The sequence below is a fragment of the Charadrius vociferus genome, unplaced genomic scaffold, assembly GCF_000708025.1.
Source record: "Charadrius vociferus isolate BGI_N301 unplaced genomic scaffold, ASM70802v2 scaffold436, whole genome shotgun sequence".
Classification (NCBI taxonomy): domain Eukaryota; kingdom Metazoa; phylum Chordata; class Aves; order Charadriiformes; family Charadriidae; genus Charadrius; species Charadrius vociferus.
Window position 1 is genome coordinate 6572397 of NW_009649187.1, and position 26967 is coordinate 6599363.

Below are 26967 nucleotides of genomic sequence, written 5' to 3' on the forward strand. Positions count from 1 at the left end.
TATATTGAGTTGTCAGTGAGACCAGATAGTAATTTTGGAACATCAACAAAATTGAGCTAAATGAGATTAAACTGACTTTTGAGTGCATTCATAAGCTCCCGATGTCAGGACTGAAATGCTGAGAGGCCTCTAAGGTGTCTGCTTAACTTCAGGAAGGCAAATGTTTAAGAGAGACAAAATGAGTTAAAATGCAACTGGCTGAAATTCAGTAATTCCTGGGACTTTCACAATGGAAAAGAGCAGAATATATAATATACAGTGCTCAGAGTGTGGTCAAAACTTGTTTTGGTAATAAATTGAAAAGGTGAGGAGGTGTCAAGCAATGTAAATGAGCAAAGACTGGGAATATTAGTGCGAAACCTCTGCTTGGGGGAGGAGGAGCAGAGTAGGGAAAAAGAGGAGTCGGTGAACGATACAGGGGAGGAACTTCTTAAGTAGACATACAGCAACTGGGCTTCTTGACAAAGGATTATGTGTGTGGAAGGGAAGGAAGTAACCTTGTTTAAACAGTAACATTGTTTCCTCCTTAGTAGAGGAACTTTATGTCATGCAGGGGCTACTGTGTTTTTTTTTTCCCCCTGAGTAGTATCCCAGAAGCTGCTATTGGTGGATTGGATATAATTTCAGTTGGCTACTCCAAATGATTTTAAGGTGTGTGGTTGCGGTTTTGAGTTTCATATACTGTCTAATGGGAAGAAACACAGGAAATGAAGCAGCCCTTGAGAGGGGATTTGATTTGAAGGGGGGTTGGGCATTGCATTGTGATGTTGTGATCAATAGGACAAAGCTTGAAAGGTGCTTTGTGCTCTTTTTGTCCCATTTCCCTTTGCAGTATGTGGTTGGTTTGGTTTTTTTTGTTGTTTGTTTTTTTTGTTTTTTTTTAAAACATAAATGAGTAATCTAGTCATCTTGTTCACGTGCAAATCCATATCCATAATTTCTGAACAATAGCATTTCTTCACCACATTCCAAAACCCCACTTTTTTTGCAGTGTTCTACTGTATATACACAAAGAATTGTCTTTTGTAGACCTTCCCCTCACATTCCCTTTGTAGCAGTCATATAGCCACCTCCTTGCTTTGAAGACATTATTGCAGTTCTCGAATAGGTGTGTTGTAGTTGCTGATCTCAGGGACTGTTTTTCTGTCATAGTCTGAATTGTTTTTTAACAAATGAGGAAGGCAAAAGCAGGTTCAGTCTGGACTCTAACTTTGCATCTCCTTGAATAGTGTCTCGAAGTCTCCACTTTTTAGAGATTCTAGTATCCTGGTTTAAAACAAACAGATGTCCTAAATTGCCTTGCTTTACTTCCTGTCTAAAAGCTTTTGTTCAGCTCTCATTTTCCCATTTCTGTTAATCCTGGGAAAGCCAGAGAAAAAGTTCTTAAATTCTATGCAGAGGTGGTTTTGCTGTTACTGTTATAGGGGCATCAGGACTACCAAATATCAATGAAGAAAGCTTGGAAGCTGTATTGCAAGAAGTATTCTTAGCAGGGTGTTGTTAACTCATAGGTAATTTAAATCTTTTAGTTCCAGTTGCTTCCTGAGTGGCTTGAGGTATTTCAAATTTGTGCATTTCCACCTGAAATCATTAGGACTAATAGGACCTCAGAGAAAATAATAAACAGACATAGAATTTTACAATAAATGAGTTTCATGATAAAATAAATCTTAAACGTAAAAGACATTGATGTAGCTATGCTAAAATTCTGAAAACTGGATTTTAACCAGTGGGAAGCATACGTTTCTTTTGGATACTTTTCCTGAAAGATTAAGTTCCAGGGGTAGAGCAGTGAGAAGATAGGTTATGGACTGAAAAAGAAGCCATCTCTATTTCGTAGGACCTAGTCTAGGCACCAGTTGATTATTTCCCACTTTTACATTTGATAAAACAGTGTCTTAACTGAGTATCAGAGAGGACAGTGTGCTGCTACCCCTTCTTCACTGCATGATAAAACCTGCTTCGTGGGTGCAATAGATCACTCCTGGTGCTCTCTGTGCATAGCGAGTATGTGGTACAGTGCGTGTACCCGACATATGCTCTGAAGCATTGGTGCTGGCTGCTTGACGTATTTGTTCTGAGTAGTAAATCTGATGCTCATAAGAAGAGTAAGATGTGCTTTCTGTGTAGAAAGGCTAAGTGCTTTCATGGAAGCACTAAGCTTGCTCTGTGCCCACAGTGCATTTTAGAAAAATGGTAGCTGGGGGGGTGAGATTCCTGGCAGAGCAATTCTTCTGGCATGCAGGTCATTCTTGAGATCACCTTTTCAGTCCCCGCAGGTTCAGGCTTTTGTGAGCTGCACAGTGAACTGAATTGTGGTATTTTTCCTGGTAAAAGTAACGATTAATTTAATCCAGAATTTTTTCCTGGTATGGTTTCCTGTGTCATCCCACAAACGATTCTTCAGTACAGCAAGACTGGTGGTGCAAAGCAATTGGGCAGAGCTGCTTGAATTAGCAGTGTCAGTGGCAGCCGTTCATCAAGCTATAGTTTGAGTTGAAGCTTGTGAGCTCATGCCCAAGCCCTTAAATTTTCTTTGTCTCTTTTTATAACTGTTCTTCCCTCTTTGCATTTAATCAGTTAACTGTCTTCATATACAAATAAAAATTTCATGGTAGGAGCGTGATAAGGGTGTATAGCTGTGACCCGTTCTTCTCTAACACCTTTCAAATATTTGTTTTTCTCAGTGAAACAGAATTGCTGCAATGCCAATTTGTGAAATGCTTAATTTGCTTTTGTGAAAATTAGGACATTTTGGCATTAGTCTGAGATACTTCTGGTGTAACAGAAGGACTAGCTGAACTGTTTGGGTTGTATTATCCAAGCGTGGAACATAAATTAGAACTGTAGCTAGTAATAAGCAGTGCAGTAATTTTGTGGTGAATGCCTTCTTTTGTTTTGATTCTGTTCCAATTGCTAAAATGACTGAAGAATTTGGGTGGCATTATGTGTACTAATCAAAATAATCACCCACATCAGGAAGAGGATTTGAATTCTGGGGAAGAGGAGAAATAGAAAGGTTAAGCAAGGTAAGAGCAAGTTTGTATTGGCACAGGGATTATATTTTGAGGAAGAAATAGTGCACATTGTTTTAAATGGGATTTAGTAGGTCACGTGCACTCCTGAATACCATCATTATCATAATCTCTCAATATCATAATGAAAACTTAGTAGTGTGGATTTGCAATGTACTTCCCTGCGCTAATGATAGAGAAACTATTTCAGTCGCCTGTCCCAAGCCATATTTTCTTCACTAAGTTAGATTGTTGGACTGAAATTTGGTTATGGCTTTGATACCCTTGATGCTTTCTATGCTTCATTAAAACTGAATTTGAGACTAGCAAAAAGGCTCTGAGGCTGATACTCATTGCTGTAGAGGATGATTAACTGGTGATAGGGACCTTCAAGACAAGTAGAAGATTCATGTTCCTGATGGCCTTTTCCTGCTGGTAATATGGGTGCCTCTGGATAACATCTGTAGAGGAAGCTGCATTATGACTACAACTGGTGTGCATTGTACATGCATTAACGAAGCCAAGCCTCATTAAAGTTCTTTGTCATCCAGTCTGAGATGAGATTCATAATTTATTTGTTTGATCACAGATTAATGGGGCTGGATTCATTCAAGTGTTATTGCTGAAATTTCCCTTTTCCATTGATTTTAGTCTAAGCAAGAGGGGTGTTTATAGAAATGGAATATTCACAAAATTGCAAGGAGGTACATAATTTATGAGAAACGGGTAGCTTCTGAAGCTACAAAGTGAAAGTAAGTGTTCAGGTGTAAGTGTTGCTGTCTTTAGTTTGCTGTAAAATTGTGAAAGTTGACTTCCTCAGAAATAATTCTGAAGAGGTCACCTAGCCTGTATGGCATTGCGGCCGGGGTTAATTAACATGAAATCATGCCCAAAGTACCTATAGTCTAGCTTTGACCCTGTGATCAAAACCCTGTGCCTTTCAGTGATGGCTTTATCAAAACCCCATGCTTTTCAGTGATGGCATTATCCGTTTCTGCTTTTCTTTGTTAAATATTAATAGAAATAAATATATAAATAAATTAATGTATTAAAAGCTGGTCTTTTTGAACCTCTTATAACATGTTATGCCTCTCTGCTAATATTCTGCCGTAGCTGATTGGGAAGATCTAGATCCATGTCCATCCCTATATGGATGTTGTTGCTAGGCATGTTGTTTCACTCTTTAAATGGCACATACCTAAATTTCCATTCTAGCTGAATCTGTCTCCCAAGCACCAGAAGAGTAACTTTGGACTTTTGAATTTTAACAGGTTTCCATCTGAGTGCCACTGTGGTACCTCCACAGATGGTGCCACCCAAAGGTGCGTACAATGTGGCGGTGATGTTTGATCGATGCAGGATCACGTCATGCAGCTGTACCTGCGGAGCCGGGGCCAAGTGGTGTGCTCACGTCGTGGCGCTCTGCCTCTTCCGGATACACAATGTAGGCCTTTAAATACAGTTCTGCTCTCCCCTAGGCATCTTCTCTGAGTCTCTCCTCATTATAGTTTCATGCAACATGCTCTCTCTTTAGGGAAATTGTTCTTGGCACTCCTTTTGGTTACAGATTGTGCAAATGTGCACTCACAGTTGCAGTCTGCGGAGCGAATTGTTTGAGGTTCTAAACTGCAGAATGTCCTTTGATAATGTGCAAATTGCTAAGGGTAGATACACAGTCCTTCCCAGCCCCTTCCTGTTTCTCATTTAAATGCTAGAATTACTCATTCCTTCCTCAGTTCTGCAAGGGGTGAAAAGTCACCAATAGTTAGTCTTTTATTAAAAGTCTCTGTAAATATGAGATTTGAATGCTCTTTCTTTTGGTGGTTTTATCATTCAGAGTGCAGAAGGAAAGTAATATTGATCACTGTTGGCTTTTATGTTCACCGGTTCATTTTAACACATACAAGTGTCACTTTGACTTGTAGATTTCAAACAGTCAGTTAAGTTTATGTTTTTATTTGACTGCTTGTATTCTGTGTGGCCTTGTATGGAGTGAAAAGTAGGTGTTCCTTATCCCAGTGAACTCCAGGTGGAAATTCATTGAATCGACATGAAATGCACAAGTTGAGGGCTCAGTCTTGCATACAGATTAATTTCCTCAATCTTTGCAAAGCTGAGATATACATCTTAAGGAAGGATTAAGCTTGGATGATTGAAAGGAACAGAAGATTTTCTGCGGTCATAGAACATTTTATAGCTAACATGCTCATGGTCAACTCCAGATTCTTAAATAAGTGCTAATAACCTGCTGAAGCTTGTTAATATTTCACAATGGACAATTGTAATAGGCTTAAATTGATACTCTTGTGAAACCATTGGAATATCGGTATACTTTCTGTACTTAGGACCAGCAAAAAAAGAAGGGTACTACTTTGAATTATTAGTTCCAGTTTTAAAAGGTGGGTATGGAGAGTGAGGATCTGAAACAAATTTTCATTTATATTATTTACACTCAGAAAGTTTTGGACCCTGTGCAAGATAAAAATCATCCTTTTCCCTCCAATCCTTTCTTCTACCTGAAAAATGGTAATGAAAGGATGTTTCGTGTTTGACTGCTGACACTAGCAAATTACAAGCCAAGGTATATTGCGCTATGTAGGCAAATTAATATCAGAAGCATCTTTTTTATCAAACTGCTCTTGCCTGTTTCCAGGTTAAATTTTAGGTAGGTGCCATTTGGAGATTTTTTTTTTTATTCCGTAGAGTGAAAAAGGATAAGAAACTAAGTTGTTCTAAGATATGAAAAGGGACTGATTTTAAGATTGAAGAAAAAACGTCTAATGAGATAAATGAGGTGGTTGTGATTCTGTGAAACAGTCCCCCACAGAGCTGATTGGTTTGCCAGGAGTTTAAAGAATAACATCCTTTTTTAGAGGTTTGTTTGTGAAATCCCTGCCAGTATTTGTGCAATTGCTAGCAACAACAGATCTTAAGCACAGCTGTTAAAGCAATTTCTTTGAAAAGAAACTCTTAAAAACAGTTTTTATAAAGCCTAGACAGCTTATTTGCATCTTATCTGCAACACACCACATAATTACAGGAAAAAAAAAAAGAATGTCCATCAAGACCAAACATGGTATGCATCAGCATAGCTACTGTTCATGACATTTCACCCATTTAGTGGACACAGCTTCATTAAATTTGACCTGTTAATGGCAGTTTCTATCTCCTTTTCTTTCTTCAGGCATCTGCAGTATGCTTACGAGCACCTGTTTCTGAGTCCTTGTCTCGGCTACAAAGAGATCAATTGCAAAAATTTGCTCAGTACCTAATCAGTGAACTTCCACAACAGGTAAATGGGCACAATTGATAAGACTGACTTTTTCTTAAATTCAGTTATCTTTACTCTGGGTCAATTTATATGATGTCTTTTGTTGCAAAATAACCAGTTATGCTGTTCGATTGTGAGTTGCTTGGAAGGCTTTCAGTTCTTGCCCTTTTCACATTTGCTGTTCTGTTATTTGGCAATTGTCTATTGCCAAGCAAAAGATTAGAAATGTCTTAAAAGGAGAAAGAAGAGTGATGGCTATTCATATTAGCACGAACATGCGCTTAGCTTGTGGAAGATCAAACACAATAAAATAAATGCATGGTGGTGAAAAACTTAGGTCAGAACAAATCAGGTTGCTTCTTTTTTTGTGTTTGGTTAGTTAAGTGGAGAAAACTACCCAGGGGATGTGTTGTATATGCCTTAGGTGAGCACTTTCTAAAGCACCCAATTGGTTTGACCTTTTGACTTTCCCCAGTGTAACTTCTTGGTGGTTCTTAAGAATCATTTGCGTTATGGAAAGTAATAGACATGAAATTTTGTTAGTCAAAGGCAAAGTCTGCTCTCTTATTCCTTAAATATCTATGTTGTTCAAGGTCAGGTCATTTATATCTGCCTAATTTTGCTAGCTCAAAATACACAAGAATACCTAAGTAATTGTGGAATGTGGAATTTTTACTTTAAAAATATAAGGGCTTGGCAACTTTTTTGTGCTGGTTCAACCAAAGGAGGTTGAGAAAAACTGACCTGCATGGGTATCTGTCACATTTCAGTAGTGCGTGCATAATGTCTTAAGTAGGAGTTAGATTACTGTCAGCATATGCCTAAAATTCATATTATAGTGCTGTGCTTGGGATGCTAAGATATTCTATTGCTAAAACATCCCCTAAATTTCCTACAGAAATCCATAATCTTCTTACGAGAGGAAAGAGAGGAATCATATAATATGCAAGTGATATAACAATACTGCTTTTTTGTTGCCGAGAGTTCAGCACCAGTAGTGCGTGCTTCTTGCTGCATTACGTAACAGACAAAGCTTTTCTTCTCTCTTTAAGGACTCGGAGCTTTGTGTCACATAGTCTGCTGCTTAATAAAGGAGGGTTTTGAAAGGCTAGCAGTGGTGGTAGTTGTTTCCTGAATGGCATGTGAGTTGTTTGCTTTCAAATATTCTGTGTCGGCTCCTTTTTGCAGGGTTTATTTCTCTTTTGGTCATGTGTACCAGCTGTGTACCAAGGAACATCTGGATTATTTAATTTAATTATTACCATATTGCCAGATAATCTGATGGATGCCGCCCAACAGAAAAATTTGGGTTTTATTGGCAGATGCATCTTAAACTATGTTGTGTAATTCTCTTGAAAAAGACAAGGCACACCCCAAACTCTTCCAACAGTCTTATTCCTGGACTTCAAGATTCCTGAGTGAAGATAGATACTGTGATACCTTGGGACCCCCTATTTTGACTACATGATGTAGAACTAGAGTAGGCTGTACACATGATTCTATTTTATCCTTATTTCCAGCTTGTGAATTGCATTATGGTACAGTCATATAATGCTGAATTACTTTCAAGTGTAAAGGGAAGGTGATCTGTAGGAATGCAGCGAGATAAGGAGATGTTTTTTAAAATCTCTGTAGAAAGTGTTTTCCGTATCTATGAAAATGTCAGTGATTCTGAGCAGCTGGAATTTATTACCCAGTTCTCCCAAGAGCTGTTTCCTTTCATGAAGCCAGTACTCCTGTTCCAATTGATAGGAATATCTTGGCAAAAATGCCTGGAGGAGAGTCACTGCAGGTCCCTGATACTTCAGCCTTAAGGTGTGTCATTGCCTAGACCTGTGACTTCTCTGTTTCGTGGTGACTTAAAATATTTAATAGTGGAAAAAGGTATAAAACAGCTTAATGCTGCGTTTGTTTCTTCATATGACTCAACTGCAAAATATCCTTCTGAAGCCTTGTTTTTTCTTCCATCTGTTTGAGTTGGATCTGTATTATTTGCAAATACAGGTGTACTGAATGTGCCTTGCTTTACAGGAAGTGTGATCTTTAACCTCAGCTGTTGTGTGGAGGGGGATGGGGACGATATCAGATGTTCTCTTGCAAGTCATTTAAATCCTAACTATATGCCTAACCTGTTGTAAGCATGCATGCTAAAGGCTAAATGGATTTACGGTTTCAGCCCAGACTTAGTTTGGGGAAAAACCACTTTCCTACTATACATTCTTCTTTCAAAAAGAGCACGTTAAGGGTATGTCTACTTAGGATTTTGCAGTCAGGTGTGAGCCTTCTCTGCTTCTCTCTGAACTGTCCAGAAGCTATGATTGCATTAGTTTAGTGCTGAAATTGCATTAGTTTACTGTTGAGTCTGAGTTAATATATGTACAGTCTCTTTGCTAACAGGATGGTAAATAAAATAAAGTTTGCCCAAAAAGGTTATGTATAGATGTAATTTATAGTTTGCTCCTCTGTTCCTGTTAGCTTGAGTTTCAGAGAAATTATTTAGGAACCAGAAATAAAGAACATTCAAAGTGCAGGAAAATGGTGACCTTGACTGCAGTCACTCCCATCTCTCTCAAAATTAGCTGCAGTATCACTCTTTGGGCTCCTGCTCCACAAGCAATGAGAAAAGAACTAGTAACCTGTGATGCTTTTGTTTACTTCTTAGGGTGTGAATGTAGGAAGTAGGCCTTGGATATAGGTTTAGTTTGAGAAAGGAGAGGAGAAAGTGGTTTTAGGAGAAAGAGGAGAATAGCTGGTTTGCTATTGTATAATCTTTAGCACCCTCTATTGTCCTTTCTGAAAACATGACTGTGTATTTGAAACTTCTGAAATTATGAGAGTGCTTCAATCATGAAAATCCAGGCAGATCTTTGCCTTGGTGTATCAGGATGAGAAACACTATGTATATTGAAAGTTTGCTTCATGTTTTCAGATTCTTCCAACTGCTCAGCGCTTGCTGGATGAGCTGTTATCTTCTCAGTCTACTGCCATCAACACAGTGTGTGGAGCCCCAGGTAACTTTGATATATCTTATTTTGGTAATCTGTGTCACAGATAGGACACAGATTTCCATTGCTTTGAGTTTCTGAACTGGTCTGTTACTGTGTAGCTGGGATTGCAGGTGGAGGTCAAGGAAAAGGGATAAGTACAGGCACTTGCATGTATATATGGCACAGGAACGGGCACTTGCTGGTGTAGTGGATGCCTCAGAGTATATGCAGAGGAAGGGAGCATCAGGCAATGCACCTTTCTTACAAAAGATTTACTTTTTACATTGATATTAATTATAGAATCCTGGATATGTTGATTGGAGGGGACCTCTGCAGCCTCCTACTTGAAACAGGACTGCTTGCAACACTAGATTGGGTTAGTTGTGGCTTGGGCTAGCTTAGCCAAGTCTTCATTACCAGAGATGTTAGAGTATTCCTATTTTAGTGCTGCATTACCCTTTTGGTCAAGAATTTTTTCCTAACGTCCGATATGAATACCCTTTTTTATCATCTTCTACTGCCAAGAAGAGTTTGTCTGCATTGTGTTTGTGATGCCAAGTAGTTGTAGGCTGTTAATGATCACCCCTCACCCTCCCCTTTTCAGATGAAATTAGCCCATCTTCCTCAGTCTCACCTCATGGATCAAGTGTTCCATGCCCACAACTATCTTGATATGCCTCCACTGTATCATCTCTGGTTTCTTAGTATTGTTCCTGGTCTGGGGAACCCAAAACTGGATACAATATTCCAGGTCTAACTTTACCAGTGCCAGGTAGAGGGGGTAAAATAAGTTCCTTAAATCTGCTAGTTTTGCTTTTCTTAATATAGCCCAGTGTGCAGGTTGCTTTTGTTTGTTTGTTTGTTTTGTGCTTTCAGTGGAAGTTTGGCATTGGTTTGTGTCCAGCTTAGCATCCACCATAATCACCAAACACTGTCAGCTACTCAGCTATTTGGTTTTCAGTCTGTACTGATGCATGGGGTTTTCTGTCCCAGGTACAGAAGTTTACATTTTTCCTCAATGAACTTCATGAGGTTTCTGTTGGCACAGTCCTTGAATTTCAGCTGGTTCCACTGGTTGTAGTGCTATCATTCAGCATGCCAGCCACGTCTCCCAGTTTAGTGTTGTCAGTGGTTAAGGTAATGTTATGATAGCATTTTGAGATAGTTCTGAATAGTGAGTTCTGCAATGGGTGAAATAAACTGAGTAACGCTGCCTGTGTGCTCCCTATAATCTCTGTGGTTGGGCACGCAGAGGAAAATATCTTCAAAGCCTGAAAACTGTATATGTGTTGTTTTTTGTCAAGATCCCACTGCTGGACCCTCTGCATCGGATCAAAGCACCTGGTACTTGGATGAGTCTACTCTGAGTGACAACATAAAGAAAACTCTTCATAAATTCTGTGGACCCTCTCCTGTTGTTTTCAGGTAAACTAATTCTCATTAAAGGGAACGTGGGACATTGATGTAACCTGTAAGCTCTTTGACTGTATGGCTTGTACCCTTATGTGATGCCACGGACAGAAGGACGCTTAGTTTTGCGGTCGCTCTTCTGGACTGTATTTTTGTATAGCTTGTCCAATGTCGTTTCAGTAAAGCATACTACATTTGCACAATATCTTGTGTGGCGTTCTTTGTCTCATTATGCATCCTCTCTTTTAGGTTATGCGTGTCTGTCCCATTTAAGGTGCAAATATACTTCTGCATATAGAATATACTCAGGAATACACTCAGGCTGTGCTTTATTTCATTTTTTCTCATCCCTGCTCTTCTGTTTTATCTACAGTGATGTGAATTCAATGTATCTCTCTTCCACGGAGCCACCAGCTGCTGCTGAGTGGGCCTGTCTCCTGCGTCCTCTGCGAGGAAGGGAGCCTGAAGGAATCTGGAACCTGCTTTCTATTGTGCGGGAAATGTTTAAGCGACGGGATAGCAATGCCGCTCCTTTGCTGGAGATTCTGACTGACCAGTGTCTCAACTATGAGCAGGTATTCAAATCTCTTTGCTGTGGGGGGGAAAATTCTGGGGAACCAGGCTGAGCCAGTGACTGGTGCCATGTGCCTGTACAATCCATGGCTGAATAAATTTTTTTTAACAGTCTGTATGCATTAAGGGCATGGGTTTTTCCATGCTGAAATGATGTTACAGTTTGCTCGTGTGCTGATTTAGTGATGTTCTAGTAACACTATATACCTCAGTCCTTTTAACATGAGTATATGGAGTCTGAACTCTTTTGTTCAGCACAGTTGGTTTTATTTCTGCCCAGTCAAGGTGATCTATTTTAATGGTTGTTTTCTAAACAAAGTACATCACATATGAGCTGTCATTTTGGTAAAAACTAAAGATATATATCGGGTGGTAGAATTTCGGATTCTTCTGTTATTTTTGTGTAAGATATCTTTTTGATAGGTTTAAGTAATAATTCTTTGAGAAATTTTAAAATAATATTAGGAAAAAGGTTTCCTTTGTCAGTTCAGGATGCTGATCTCACTCTGTAATATAAATTGTAGTGTAAGTTTCCTTATTGCTCTATAATGTAACTTTGAGCAGGGAAAAGGCTATGCTTCATTTATCACATCTGTTACAGCATCACAGAATGTGATTGTTCACTTTTTCCCACCAAATGTGAAGGCTTCTAGTAAGAGAACCTCCTGTGAGTGTTTTGTTCTGTGGGCATATGCCTTCTAACCAGGGAAGTTTTGAGAGGCCCTTAGTTCTCACAAACCAATGCTGCTTTAATGCTCGTAGTTATTTTGGAGTCAAATGAAGACATGGCACTAGCTACAGATCCTGTTTCCTTGTGGTTATGAGGTTAAATGAGAGCCAGGTATGAGATGTTGACCACAACACAGCTCCACTGAACATTTTCTTCTGCAGATAACTGGCTGGTGGTATAGTGTGCGAACATCTGCATCACACAGCAGTGCTAGCGGGCACACAGGACGCAGCAACGGCCAGTCAGAAGTAGCTGCTCATGCTTGTGCAAGTATGTGTGATGAGATGGTGGTTCTTTGGAGGCTGGCTGTCCTTGACCCAACTATTAGTCCACAGAGGTGAGCACCAGAATTGGATCCAGTCTCTCTTTTATTTCTGTGATATTCAAGCACACTCCAGAGTTTCTTCCTGTAGATTTCTTGTGTTTGTATCATTACCTCATTATCAGTTCAACCATTGGTCCTTCTGGACTATGTGCTATGTAAGGTTCAAGAGCACAATAATTACTTTACACTTTAATTGCTATTGCTGCTCACTTTTAGCAACATCATGTAGTGTGAATAATTTGTTTTCTGAGAGTTCTCTTTTAGATATAAGTGTAATTCTGTGTTTCAGTGTCCCAGGGGAGAACATTTCTTTGAATGATAATACTGGCTACCAATAAATTTTAATGCTTTCTAAATTTAGCTATTCAGCAGTTTAATGGATTTCTGTTTAGCCCAATCATTCACTATTGTCTATTTCAAGATGAACCATTTATTGCTTTCTGTGCTCTTAGGGAGTTTATTCTCTGCATTGTATTGGTAAACAGTGTCACTGGTGTATGATTTTTCAGTCAGTGCTTTCAATTGTCTGAGGAAAAATTATGAGGCTGCTGCGCATTTCTAAACCATATTGTGCCTTGGTAAATCACTGCCATGTTTATTTAGCACTAGTTGAATGGCGGTGAAAGTACTGAGGGCTCATGTTGAGATACTGTGGTTGACGTTGTAATTTGTTTTGTACATCTAGTGTACAAAGTGTGGTGTGTAAAATGTACTGAATTAGTTTAATGTGCTATAAATGCTCAGAAAAAGTTTTTCAGAACAAATGAAAACAGGATGGTATTTTTACAATTACACATTGACAGGATTTGCTTTTTGTGACTTGTTGTGTAACATTAATACAATGCCCTATTATCGTAGTTTATCCCAGCAGGCAGGCAAACGCCATGCAGCTGCTTGCTTGCTCACTCCCTCACCCAGTAGTATGGGGGAGATAATCAGGGAAAAAATAGTAAAATTTGTGGCTTGAGATAAAACCAGTTCAATAAATCAGTGAAGGAAGAGAAAATAATAACGAAAATAATGATAAAAGAATATACAAAACAAGTGATGCACGATGCTCACTACCCACTGACTGATGCCCAGCCTGTTCCTGAGCAGCAGTTGTCAGTTCCTGCCCCGGTCAACCCCCATTTATATACTGAGCATGACATCAATGATATGGAATATTCCTTTGGCTATCTTGGATCAGTTGTCCTTTCTATGCTCTCTCTCAGCTTCTATGGGAAGCTGAAAAAGTCCTTGACTGCTTAGCAACAACTGAAAACATTAGTGTATTATCAACATTATTCTCATCCTAAATCCAAAACATAGCACTATACCGGCTACTAGCAAGAAGGTTAACTCTATCCCAGCTGAAACCAGGACAATATGTGGATACCATCCCTTGTTCTATACCATCTATGTCATGCTCAGGTCCTACACTTTCCAGTACATTCCAATTAATCACCACCACTTTTCCTGCCTGTAGCTGGGCAGCGATATCTTGCCACAGTGGGGCAGCTCAGATGGGTTTGTCTCTGCTCTGTCAGTTGTTTTGCTTCCATTGCTGTAACCACCCCCACAGAGCATTTGCCACCATCCATGAATCGGTGTAGAGATAAAGTACTGGCCATTTTTCTCATTCAGCAATATCTAAGGCCAGCTGGATGGCTTTTACCTCTGCAAACTGACTCGATTCACCTTGCCCTTCAGCAGACACCTACCTATGTAAGGTACATCAGGGACACTAAAATGGATGCAGTTTCTGTCTTGTACAGTTTACAATATGAAGTAGCTAAATATAGGAGATGAAAACAAATCAAAAACTGTAGAAAACTGGGAATGAGGCTTAAAATAAATGCAACCATCAGATCACATAGAAAAACCATAGAAGATTTTGACTTTTAATAAAGTGTGGAGTTGTGCTATGTGTATTCACATTTGAGTTATTTGGCACAGTTCATATTTGCTCAGATCTCCTACTTGAGCTCATGTATAATTGAAATGCTCCTGCTTGATTACGTGTTCTCTTGTTGTTTGGACAGTTACCAAGAAGAACCCTTTTCTACCTGTTTTTGCTATTCTTTCCAGCAAATCATAAAGAGACTTGCTACCTCATTTCTAATTCATTGCAGGCTCTCATCCTTATGTTACCTTTCCTGAGTACTTCCCCGTTCTACTTTTTCCTTCTGAAAATCCTCTCCTTGGTTAAACTCTACCATTCTGCTCCCTTGTTAATTAATTTCTTTAGTTGACAAATAGAAGCGGTCCATTTTGTTTAGCCACTTTTGTCCTAAATTGTCCTTTGCACCTAAATTGGGTCACCTTGTTTTTATTTGATTTTTTTGTTCTTTTGCTTTTGATAGGAAATCTGAGAGGATTGAAGTGTTGGGCTTGTACCTTAGATCTCTGAAATCTGTGGCAGAAACAAGGTGGTAGTTGATTGAGACACTTGGTGCAATTCCTCAAAATGTCTTTTCCTCTTCTTGAGTTAGATCACACAAACGTGTAATCCATTTAGACTATCTTACTCATATGTTTAGGCCCTATGTGAGATTTGGAGCTCAGAAATGCAGGAATGCTTTGTTCTTCTCATGGTAATATGGGTATGGGACTAACAGCTGTGTAATTTAAGTCTATGTAACCCTACCAGCTTGCTTCTTCCTCAGAGTTATTTGAACATCAGTTATTTTCATCTTGCTTGTTCTGTGCCTGTAGCTTGCAACAGTTTAGTCTCCTGAGGACAGCCTGCTAAAGCCTAAATTAAATTGTTGGTCTCTGGATAGGCATATCAGGGTAAAGAGGTGAGTGCCTGGGAGGTAGATTAGGTGATCCTGTCTGGCATTGTGCTTCCCTGGGCAGGCTGTTTAGGTTATACTTGTGAATGTCTTGACTGGAGTTGTTCACAGGGCTGTTTCGCAGCTGCTGCACACTGGTTTATGAATGTTTCCAAGAGCAGTTCCCTGTGGCACTCACTGGTCTCAGACTGCCGAGGCTCACATCATTAATACATTATTTGGGTCAGATAAGCAAACAGGGCAGACAGTGTTTCATTTTAAACCTCCCAGTTTGTATTGTGCTTTCATGTTGGTACTGTTCACATTTTGGTTTTGTATCACGGGCCTGTTTAGGACTTGGTTGTTAATATACCTGTTTCCTTTTTTTCAGCCTGTCTTCTTACTGATGCTATCTACACTTAATTCAGAAGGTGTTTCTAACCAAAAGAAGGAGGTGTTCTGTGGGTTAAGAGGTAGTTTGTCGCAGGTCATTTTGTGTCTGCTTTCTAACCTGTCCTCTTACCTCTTCTCTTAGGCGCAGGGACCTTTGCTCACAGCTCAGACAGTGGCAGCTGAAAGTCATAGATAACGTTAAGAGGGGTCAGCACAAGAAATCACTGGAGAAGCTCTTCCAGGGTTTCAAGCCAGCTGTGGAAGCCTGTTACTTCAACTGGGAGGAAGCTTATCCGATTCCGGGGATCACATACAGCAGCACAGACAAGAAGAACTCATTCTGTTGGGTAAAGGCCATCCAGCAGAGGAGCTGCCGGTTGCAGTGTGCAGAAACTGCGTGTGAGGCTGGTAAAACCCATGGACAGGAGCCCGGGGGACCGTGTCTGCAGCCTGGGGACAGGCTGCGTCCCTCTCCCCAGGAGCCAGCAGTTCGTCCGAAGGAACTTACTGGAAAGCGGAAAGTTGTCTCTGAAACGCCGCAGAGGGTTCTGAGGCGACTTTCAGCAGAAGGTGATAAAGCTGTGTATAAGACTGCAGTGGGCAAAGCAAAGTTGCCAGTGAGCAAAAGCTTGACCAGTAAGCATAGTGGGAAACGCCGCATGAGCAGTGAAGACAGCTCTCTCGAGCCAGACTTGGCAGAGATGAGCCTGGATGACAGCAGCTTGGCTCTGGGGGCAGAAGCCAGCAACACATTTAGTTTTACAGAAAGCCCACTGAGCAGGAGCTACAGGGACACCTTTGAGGAGGATGGTGGGGTGTACTTCTCTGAGGGACCTGAGCCCAGTGTCAGGAGCAGTTCCATGGCCAAGAAATCGCCCAAGGATCCTGTGGGGGAAATGGGTAGTGGTGATGACGACCTGCCTTCTGCAGATGAGAACAGCGGTGGTGTGAGCCTGAAGCCAGAAGAAGTGGGAGAGAATGGTGCAGCAGGGGGAGGGGATGATGGAGAAGAGGAAGATGATTACCAGGTATACTATCTGAATCCACAAGAGGTAGCCAAGGAAGATGATGACAAAGCTGAAGGGGGAAATGAAGAGGAGCAGGATATATTTGCTGGTATAAAGCCTCTGGAGCAAGAGAACCGAATGGAGGTGAGCTGAATCTAGTTCAAAACACTTTTTTGCAGTTTTATGTACTATATACATCACGATCTCACTACCCTCCTAGCTGTCACACTTAACCTAGTATGTCATTAAATCAAATGCTTAATTATAATGTCATCATAACCCATTGTATCATAGGGTATCTACAGTATTAATGCAGCGATATCACACGTACGTGTTTCCCACACGCTCGAGTCCGTATTTCTGTGCTAATTTCAAGTATGTCCCAGTTTTAGCTGGTCCCATCTCATACTCAGGATTTACCAATGCAGGCAAAACAGAATGTGCTTTTTACCTGGTCTCACTCTTGGAAATGGCAAAATTGAGTGGAAATTAAAAATAAGAAAGACCGAGACATGCCCAGCAGGAAAAATTTAAATCCAACTACGTAAGCAGAAATTCTCTGGAAAGCCAGAGGCAATCTAAATAGACTGTGTCACGTTCCTGTAATAACCTCAAAATATATTTAGAGCTCGTATCTGTACGAGCAAGCAGCTGAAATGGAGATGCATGGAAATAGTTAGAGTCAGTCAGTTTGGGTTTTAGGGTTTTTTGAGTTATCCTCTGATATCTTATTGCACTTGGAGGGAAGATGGGACTTAATCATGAAAGAAAAGGCTTTTTAGAGGGAGTGCATTAAGCAGAGGGTGGTGGTGAAGGTCCAGGCAAGGAGGACTCTGAGAACACCTGCTGCTGAAGTTAATTGTGAATTGTGTTTGCAGAATCTTTGCAGCCAGTGGCTTGAGCAGGCTGGGGCAGTGTGGTTTGAATACGACCATCTGTTCTTTCTTGCAGATCCTCTTTGCCTGTGCAGAGGCCCTGTATGCACATGGATACAGTAATGAAGCATGCCGCTTAACTGTAGAGCTCGCCAGGGACCTACTGGCCAACCCTCCAGATCTCAAAGTGGAGCAGCCACCAACTAAGGTAGAGAGAGTGCTTGTCTAGTTTTGGGAGTAGAGAGTAAGTTAGAAGGAGTATGTGGGATGGATACAACAGCATTCCTAGGCATTTCTCATTTTCTGTGATTCAGGGCCCTTCACTGGTGCTTCTTCTGGGTTGAATGTCTCTGGATGTCGTTAATGTGTCTGATCACTGTGTGTGGGGGGGGGAATAAAAGGGAGAAAGAAAATAAGATGCCGTTCAGCTGGACTTGGAGTCTTCAGAAACTCAAGTTTAGTTAAAAGGTTCTTCACTTTTCCTTGTGCTTCAGAGAGAAGCTTGGTTCGTCTGTTAAAAGCTGCAGCTCCTTTAGGAATCTATTTTAAAGCAATTGAACAAAACACCTTAGTTAACATCAGCTTCAAAGGATGTTTTGTTTAAGAGATACTGCTACTGTGCGCTATGAGATTATACAGCAGCCTTAAGAAGTCTTGATTTTTGTGCAGCTCTGTGCAAGTGACCCTATTTCTTGTGACTCTCTCCAAAACCTTAGTCTCCTATTTCATAATGTGCACCACTGGAAATGTTAGAAGATTTACTGTTTCAGGATAGAGGGTTGGAGAGGAAAGAAATAAGCATAAACTAGAAAATCACTTGTAGTGGCCCTAAGCAGTGTTTGTTGTACGGAAGGGTTCCCTTGGAAGGGACAGGCATGCAACATCTGTCTGCACAGCATCAATCCAATAGTGAACATATGTCTTATCAACAGGCCAGCTCTTCCGCTGTGTTGCGCTGGGGTGAGATAGAGGAAGTAATGATCTTCATCAGTAACCACCGGGATTTGTGATTCCTCAGCAAAGGGAATAAAATTTAAATGTGTTTTATTCTTTCTCCTGTCTACTGATTATTGCAAAGTGTAGGAGGACAAGTGTAGAATCATTTAGGATGCTTAGGAAAGTGTCCTGTGACAAATTCCTCCTCAAACAGGGCAAAAAGAACAAGGTATCAACCAGCAAGCAGACATGGATGGCAACCAACACCTTGTCTAAAGCTGCTTTCTTGCTGACTGTGTTGAGTGAGCGGCTGGAGTACCACAACCTGGCCTTCCAAATAGGAATGTTTGCTCTGGAGCTGCAGAGACCGCCTGCCTCTACGAAGGCTCTTGAGGTACGAAACATCTCAAAAAGACAATATCCATAAGCAACATTTTGCTGCTTGAATGCTTTTGCTCTTGTTGTTTCCATTTCAACTCCGGAAGTTTGTGCTTTTATGTTTCCTTAAAATTGATTGCAGTGGGACTAAATGGATTGTATGCACATCCCCATTAGCACAGGTTGATCTGCCAGGAAAATGATAAGAAATGTCACTTCATTTGGCATTATCTTCATTGATAGGAAGCTCAGATCTCATGTGACAACAGGCCTTTGATTTCACGTGAAGCTACAGGCTTGAAAATATTTAAATGAGTACGAGATCTTTTATGAATATATTATTTCCATTAGAACAGCTTACTTGCTACTTATCTTAAATATGTTTCCAGTTTGCTCAGCTAATCTGGGGAAAATAAAGCCACTTGTAAATGGAATTGTCCATATTTGCATTGGTGAAATGATTTGAAACTTATTCCTTGGTGAATTGGTGCAATTGTTAGATGTTTGAAAATTGTTGTGCTTGTGGATATCTTATTTGTTGGCAAGTGAACATATGCACTGTGCAGGCAAATTATTTTTGACACTGCTTGGTTCCTATTAGGCTTCCTGTTTAGAAAAAAGAAGTGTCCAATTAAGACCTTGTCTGTGTGATTTACAGCCACCTTGCTTTTCACTGCAGGGTTGTGCAGTCTGTGGAGGTGTGTATTGTTGCTATGTATCCACCAACTACACTTGTTACACTAATTATCTGTACTTCTTACAGTCTAAATAGAAGATTGTGAGATTGGCAATCACTTGCAACCTAGAAGAAATCACTTTCACATGTTAAGAGTGGAGAGAATGAAGGAATGGCACAGACTAGTGAAGTGTAACGGTCTTTATCCAGGTGGCATGTGTGCTGCCACCCTGTGCCCATTCTTCCGCTAGCCAGTCTCTGTTGTCTCAACTGGGTATATTACTTAACATAGCATCCTTTCTTCCTACAATTAAGAGTAATCACCTTTTCCACTGACTTATCTAGTCCAATGCTTCTCCTGATGTTCTTATGAAAGCTGATGTGTTTTTTTTCTGTATGCAGCTCAAGAGTGATAATTTGGGTAAAAAAAGTCATGTATAAATATGAGGCAAGGCTTGTATTAGATTTGAAAATCTGTGTTCAGTGTGGAGAGAATGGTAAAGGTGGCTAGGGCGCTAAGAGCTGCTGTAATTTAATGATCCAATAAAAACTATTGCTGTACTTTACGCATAGGGAAAAATGGTCCACTGCCCACAGGGCCTGTGCTGATGACCGCTTCTTCTGTTTCCTTGTGGATACTACCAGGTGAAGCTGGCATATCAGGAGTCTGAGATTGCAGCCCTCTTGAAGAAGATCCCCTTGGGCACTAATGAGATGAACACTATTCGAGGAAGAGCTGAAGAACTGCGAGAAGGGACACTATGCGATTACCGTCCTGTCCTACCTCTGATGTTGGCTAGCTTTATATTTGATGTCCTGTGCACTCCAGGTACTGTCTGCGTTGGCTTGAGTGTGTGCAAAGGGCATGTTCTGAGATGCCCGATCTTGAGGGGGTTTTCAAAGAGAAACTGTCTTCTGTATAAGAACAACCTAATCTTGATTCTTCACACGCTGTTGCTTGCACTTCCCTCCATGTTGCTTTAGAGGTACTTCGTGCCCCGATGGAACTGTCTCTGCTTCTGCTTACATTTGAAAACAACTGGGAATTTACCACATTTCAGCACTCTGTGTGCGTTTGTAAATTAGTTATAAATGACTGACTTTCTACTCTTACGCTGGTTATATTCAGAGGATGCTAATATAAACCTAGTATTCAAAAAAGAACACATCAGCCTGGGATTAGAAGACTGACTTGGCAATATACCTGCCTGCTTTGGAGCCTTCTGAGTTTAGAGAGAGAAGGGGGGAAAAAAAACCAAACCCAAGACAGTGCTGTGCTCTTGAAACTGGAGTAGGACCACAGGAAGTTCTGCAAATTCAGAAGGCTCTCAGAAATGGCTTTTGCCTTGAGGTCCTAGTTTTGAAAGCTGAGCACTAATTTTATTGTCTTCTTTTAGTGGTTTCTCCTACAGGCTCTAGACCCCCAAGCCGTAATTGGAATAATGAAATGCCTGGAGACGAAGAGCTTGGTTTTGAGGCAGCTGTTGCAGCGCTTGGTAAGAATCGTTTACACAAAAGTCTTTCTTCGTCCACGTTCTGCATCCTGCCTCATTTTGGATGGTGAGAGTTAGTAGTTCATTCCAGTTTGGTGCAGAAATGAAAATGTTTGCATGGTCTGTCAGAACCAGATGCAGAAGAATTCTGTGTGCCAGGATCGAGGTGCCTTTGCAAAGCTGTGAAAAATGGAAGGGGGGATACAGGACAGGAACTGAATGTTAAAGTAGTAACCTGAATTTTAGCTTTCTTCTTGCTCTTTTATTGCGGAAGATGTACTGGCTTTAATCGCGACGGACAGTTTCAGAGAACAGCCATTTCAGAAGAGGTTAGACAATCACAGTGAAAGACTAGCAGAAGTAGTCTCAAGCATCATCATATAATTCAGGATATTAGCATAATACTGCATTCTTGCCTCATTTATCAGCTTCAGCAACAAATCAGTGGTTATATATATTATGTTAACAGTACTGTACACCTGTTTTAAAGCAGCATGCAAAAAGAAATAGAATAGATTAAACAAGGCCTGTCTTCTGTTACCTCGTCTCTGAAAGGAGGAAGGTGAGTTCTTTATGGTGTAGGAACGCTGGCTTGTAGCATCTGCAGGAACTGGAAAAGTTTGTTTCAGGATGGAGTTGTAGGCTTCCTGGACTCTCTTCCTGTGGCATATTGCAATCTGGCTGTTCTGACAGTTGTAGCAAGCTCAGTATTCTAGGGACAGACACCAGCTCCTGTTTATTCATGACTTATTTCTGAAGTTAACAGAAAAATACAGAAAAAAAATCTTTTGCCTCTGGCAGTGAGGTGAATAAAATAGTCTGAGGTATAGATAGTGTTCCGGGTGTGGTGTAGTCCCATGGGCTCACTTGTCTCTTCATCCCCTCTTTTCTGGCTTGCAGGCATGAAAACAACTGTCAGTGAAGCAGAACATCCTCTGTTGTGTGAAGGCACCCGAAGGGAGAAAGGGGATTTGGCACTAGCCCTGATGATTACTTACAAGGATGATCAGTCTAAGCTGAAGAAGGTGAGTTTCCCTTTAAAAGGGGAGAGGGAGATGCAGAGCAAACCATGTTTGGATTTTGATGGATTTGATAGTTTTGCCAGTGAGCATAAGTCGTTGTGTCATGTACTGATGATTTACAAGCTGTGTTGTGGTATTTATATTCTTCCACTGATGCAAAATCTGATCTGATTGCTCAGTGTGCATTGCTCTGGAACAGTCACTTCTTCCGTAGATTTCTTAAGGTCCAGTTGGGAGATGCGTTCTCACTGCTTTTAATGCTTTTGCTTACCTGCTAAGACAAGTCCTTTGTCCCAGGGGTTTTCAGTGTGCGTTGTGTGCGTGGTCTGGGAATTGATTCTGTTTTGCTGCAGCGATGTTGGCTTGCAGAACAGTGTATCTAGCAAATCCTTTCTCTCTTAGCTTCTCACCTCTTTGATACATTAATTCGGTCCACCTGTGCCTTAATTTCCTATGCAAGGGAGATAGTAAAACTCTGCCCCTCCACCCCAAAGGAGGAAAAAATATCAAAACCTGCTGAAGCTTCAGGAAGGATTTTATTAATATTGTATATTCAGAAGCCTTCTATCCAGCAAGAATATTATTAGTATCTTTCTGTCTCCTAAAGGAGAAGCACTTTGGCTATACTCTTCTCCAGGGAATAACAGAGACGCTGTGATATCAGTCATCTGCAAATAAATGCTCCATCACACTCGTGGTGTTCATTTTGTGTGGAGAATGAACGGTAGAAATGGACAAACCCATAAAATGTGGTCATGCATTGTTCCTCAATTACATAATAAATAAGGACAAGAAAGTGTTATTGTAGGCCAGTAGAAGGCAGTTTCTCTAGTGGCTTTACCAGTTTGTGGTAAATGGTATGACAGGATTTTTTTGAATGGTGAGCATAGAATTTTGGTGACTTAGATAAGAACATCTAATGACTGGCAGAACTGAGTCTAGAGTCCTTCATTCTGTCCTTGAGGTACCAGAATTACTCCTTTATTGTGAGTTTTGGGTGCTTTTCAAGTAAAGCCAGTGGCTGTTTGAAGCGCAAATGGGGATATTACTGAGTACGAGTGAATCTTTGCTTCCTTAGTAATGCAGACCATATGGCTCTCAACTGCGCATTGCAGATCTTCAGTGCAGGAAGACAATGCCTACTTTCTAGAGAATAAGTGTTTTCCTTTTTTCTCCAACAAATGGAATTTTTTGTCTACCAGGAGACTGATTTGGTACTTTCTCTATATGTGTAATGCCTGTTCTATTACCCTTCAGATAAGCTTTTTTTTTTTTTTCTTTCTTCCTTTTCTCCCTGCTGTTAAAGATTTTAGACAAACTCCTGGACAGAGAGAGTCAAACTCACAAACCACAGACCCTGAGTTCCTTCTACTCATCTAGCAAGCCTACAGTAGCAAATCAAAAATCTCCTTCCAAACACGCTGCCCAGTCCACTGCAGCTATCCAGCAGCTTCCAGGGACTTCTGTCACTCAGCAACCTACTGTAACCGCTGCAGTCCAGAGCAGTCCTGAGAACTTCGTGGAGAAGAGTGCACAGGGTAAGGGGTGCTTTGTAAGAGCTATGCTGAAACCCTTCTGTTATCACTGCAAAACTGGAACTGTACATTTTTGTCTGTTTTGGGAAGTAGTCAGAGTGACTGTATTAACATCTGGCTGTGTGGTGGTTACTAGAATGCCATTCCCCCATTATCAGTCTGGCTGGATCCATTTCTGTATGCATTCTTGTTGCATAGAAGTTCAAGCTAATTTCCATGTTTTCCTATCTCGAGCCAGTTGTATAACCAGTTAACATAGAACTACTGTAACTCCATCTTTTAGGCTTGTATCATGGAGGTGCAGGATTACAAAAAGTTACACGCTGAGTCAGGTACCTTTGTGCAAGATAAATAACTAAGATTGCTGATGGGCATTAGAGAGAAACGTGGTCTTCTTCAGGCTGTGCCTCCCCATTGGTGGCAAACATCACATACAGCAGCATTTGGTGGAAATCAGATTCTCTCTTAACTGTTCCCAAAGAGATCAGTACTAGCTGAGGATGACTGCAATAAGGTTAGGGTTGCTGGAGCATTTTTATTCTAAAATTTTTTCATAGTTGCAGTAAATTTTTGAGTTGTTAAGATTAAAAGTTCTTGCCCTCGTGTCAGATTATATGCTTAGTACTGAAAGAAAACTGAGATAATCCTGCTCATAAATATCACTCATTTTATTAAAATCCTGCATCTTTTGATGTTGATATCTTTTAAATGGCCACATCTGGGTTTAGAGATGCAGAAACAAATCATAATGTTTACCTTGTCACTGTCCTGTTTATGCAGAGAGCTCTCAGAGGTCCCCCTGTGAGCCAGCTGCGGAGGCCACTGTCTTGAAACAAGAGGGAAAGGTCCCCAGTCGTCTGGCCCTGGGAAACCGAGGTGGATACAATGGGAGATGCTGGGGTTCACCTGTCAGGCAGAAGAAGAAACACACAGGTAGGAACTGTCTAGTTCATACAGCACCTAGTGCTGCGCTAGGCAGCCTGCTGGGGTTTTGGCAATTCCCTTGCTCTTTCATTCCACTTGTCAGCCTTTCCTGTACTAGAGAAGCAGTTGATTCTCTGAGGTGTTTTGGTGTGGAGGAATAGGTTTTGCTCTGCAGATTTCCTGCCCCCTTCAGTATGGCAAGTTACCATACCTTTCTCACACCAGATATGTTCTGAGTGATGGATTAGGTATCTGGAGCTGAATGATTGCTGGACTCTGGGAGCGGAGCACTGTGCTCCCTGGTCCAGAAACAAATTCAGAGGAGCTGCTGCCTCTCTACATTGCATTTACCAACCCTGGTGACATTGCTGTGTTGGTTCTGGTGTTGTAGGCATGGCTAGTATCGACAGCAGTGCTCCTGAAACCACTTCCGACAGTTCTCCAACGCTCAGTCGGCGTCCGCTACGTGGGGGATGGGCAACAACATCCTGGGGCAGAGGACAGGACAGTGACAGCATCAGCAGTTCTTCAAGCGATTCGCTGGGATCTTCGTCTTCCAGTGGCAGTAGGAGAGCCAGTGGGGGAGCCCGTGCAAAGACTGTGGAAGTTGGCAGGTAATGAATAATACCAATGCACAGAGGCAACCTCTAGGTCTGATGTCAGAGAACTAGCACATGTGCATCAGAAAGTACTTCCTTGGGAGCCTTTGCTTTGTTTTGTTTCTTCTGGACCCTAAAGACAGGAGCTCTGCACTCCAGGTAGTGAACTTGAGGTGCTTGTTCCGGTCTGAAAGGTTCCTCTGTCTTTTTCTTCTAGGTATAAAGGGAGGCGGCTGGAGAGCCATGCTCCTCATGTCCCAAACCAGCCTTCAGAGGCAGCTGCTCACTTCTACTTTGAATTGGCCAAGACAGTCCTTATCAAAGCAGGTGGAAACAGCAGTACCTCCATCTTCACCCACCCTTCCTCCAGTGGTGGGCACCAGGGACCACACCGCAACCTTCACCTCTGCGCCTTCGAGATTGGGCTGTATGCACTAGGGCTGCACAACTTTGTGTCTCCCAACTGGCTGTCTCGAACTTACTCCTCCCATGTCTCTTGGATCACAGGTTATAGCAAAATTTTATCGGGAAGCTTGCTTTGGGGCAGGAAGGAAGGGAGGGAGGCAAGCTTATGCCCAAAAATGGTGATGCTGATGTGCTGTGGTAGCCATGTGAGCTGCTGGCACAACTGCCAGTACAAGCTGAGCACCACTGATTTTACACAGTGGTGCTTGTTTTGGCCTGGAAAGTTCTTGTCACCTGTTTATTCCTATTTGTACTGCAGTGTGCTTCAGTCTTCAGAACCATAGGCCACCTCTCACAGAGAGACCGGTCTTAACTTCTCCTTCAGGGGTCTGCTGAAGAGACAGACATTTGTTGAGTTTGAATATGCTCTTTGGCTTTGTTCAGCATTTCACTTTCCTTCTCTTTCTGTTTGCACCCAGACCTACTAACTGCTTTCTATCCATGTGGCTTCTAAAGCCTGAGAAACACACCCTTGAAAATTCATGTTTTCCTGGCATGGTGGAAATAGAGCGGCAGTCCAGGCTGTGGTTTGTGGGTACTGAAATCAGCTATAGCAATTTCCTGTCACTGCCTCAAATGCATCTTTAGCTTAAATTTTATAATGGTACCCTCACTCACTGCTTGCTTATTGAGAGCTCTTGCCTGTCCCGTGTGTTGGGAGAAAGAGCCTAAATTTGACTTGAAGTCTAAGGGGAACAACTGGGCTCTGTTGCTGCTCCTGAAGGAAGTAAGGAGAGCCCCTCCTGTTGAGGGGAGGCTGACTGGAACTGTGCTGGGCATACAGTGGTGTGAGAGTCTTCTCTTTTACTCTTAGGGCAGGCCATGGAGATTGGTAGTGCAGCCTTGAACATCTTGGTGGAGTGTTGGGATGGCCATCTGACTCCCCCAGAGGTGGCATCATTGGCAGACAGAGCTTCACGAGCCAGAGACTCCAACATGGTGCGGGCAGCTGCTGAACTGGCACTCAGCTGCCTGCCCCACGCCCATGCCCTGAACCCAAATGAGATCCAGAGGGCTCTGGTGCAGTGTAAGGAACAGGTGAGCGTCACATGGGGGCTGGCTAGCGCAAGCTGATTTCCAGCATCAAGGACATGCTGTTACTTCTGGGATTGGCTCCTCTGCTACTGGACAGCCTTAATCCCAGTTCCGTGGATTTCTCTTTTTTTTTCTTTTTTTTTTTTTAAATGAATAGCTCTGGTTATTCTGCTGCATAGTTGTGATCTTCCTGCTCCCCAGAGCATCAGTAATTTTAGAGTGCTTTATACTTTTCTTCTGTTGTAGTTTTGCCTTCTTTTGTTTCTGGTTTTGCATTCTTCACTTTTGCTTTTCTTTCACTGCCCTCAGGACAATCTGATGCTGGAGAAGGCCTGTATGGCAGTAGAAGAGGCAGCCAAAGGAGGTGGCGTGTACCCCGAAGTCCTCTTTGAAGTAGCTCACCAGTGGTACTGGCTTTACGAACAGACTGTTGGTGGGACCCCAGCCCAGAGAGAAGGTGCCACCGGCTGCAGTGCCAGTGGTGCCCGGGCTGCCTCTGAAGCGGCGCGTGGGTTGACAGACAACCGGGTGACCTCTGAGCCGACCACGGTAACAGGGGCAGG

The 26967-nt window shown here is 41.6% G+C and overlaps 1 protein-coding gene across 1 annotated transcript in view; it reads left to right on the top strand.

Moving 5' to 3' along the window:
• The window catches only part of ZSWIM8 (zinc finger, SWIM-type containing 8), a 62333-nt gene that overhangs the window by 26404 nt on the left and 8962 nt on the right, over positions 1–26967 (top strand). Inside the window, exons 4-20 of the mRNA XM_009888775.1 lie at positions 4286–4458; positions 6199–6306; positions 9215–9296; positions 10577–10697; positions 11056–11257; positions 12147–12322; positions 15602–16610; positions 17418–17549; positions 18492–18671; positions 19977–20160; positions 20729–20827; positions 21725–21849; positions 23153–23384; positions 24162–24314; positions 24697–24919; positions 25122–25411; positions 26184–26407. Coding sequence (XP_009887077.1) covers positions 4286–4458; positions 6199–6306; positions 9215–9296; positions 10577–10697; positions 11056–11257; positions 12147–12322; positions 15602–16610; positions 17418–17549; positions 18492–18671; positions 19977–20160; positions 20729–20827; positions 21725–21849; positions 23153–23384; positions 24162–24314; positions 24697–24919; positions 25122–25411; positions 26184–26407 — 3713 coding nt within the window. The remainder of the gene's footprint in view (positions 1–4285; positions 4459–6198; positions 6307–9214; positions 9297–10576; positions 10698–11055; positions 11258–12146; positions 12323–15601; positions 16611–17417; positions 17550–18491; positions 18672–19976; positions 20161–20728; positions 20828–21724; positions 21850–23152; positions 23385–24161; positions 24315–24696; positions 24920–25121; positions 25412–26183; positions 26408–26967) is intronic.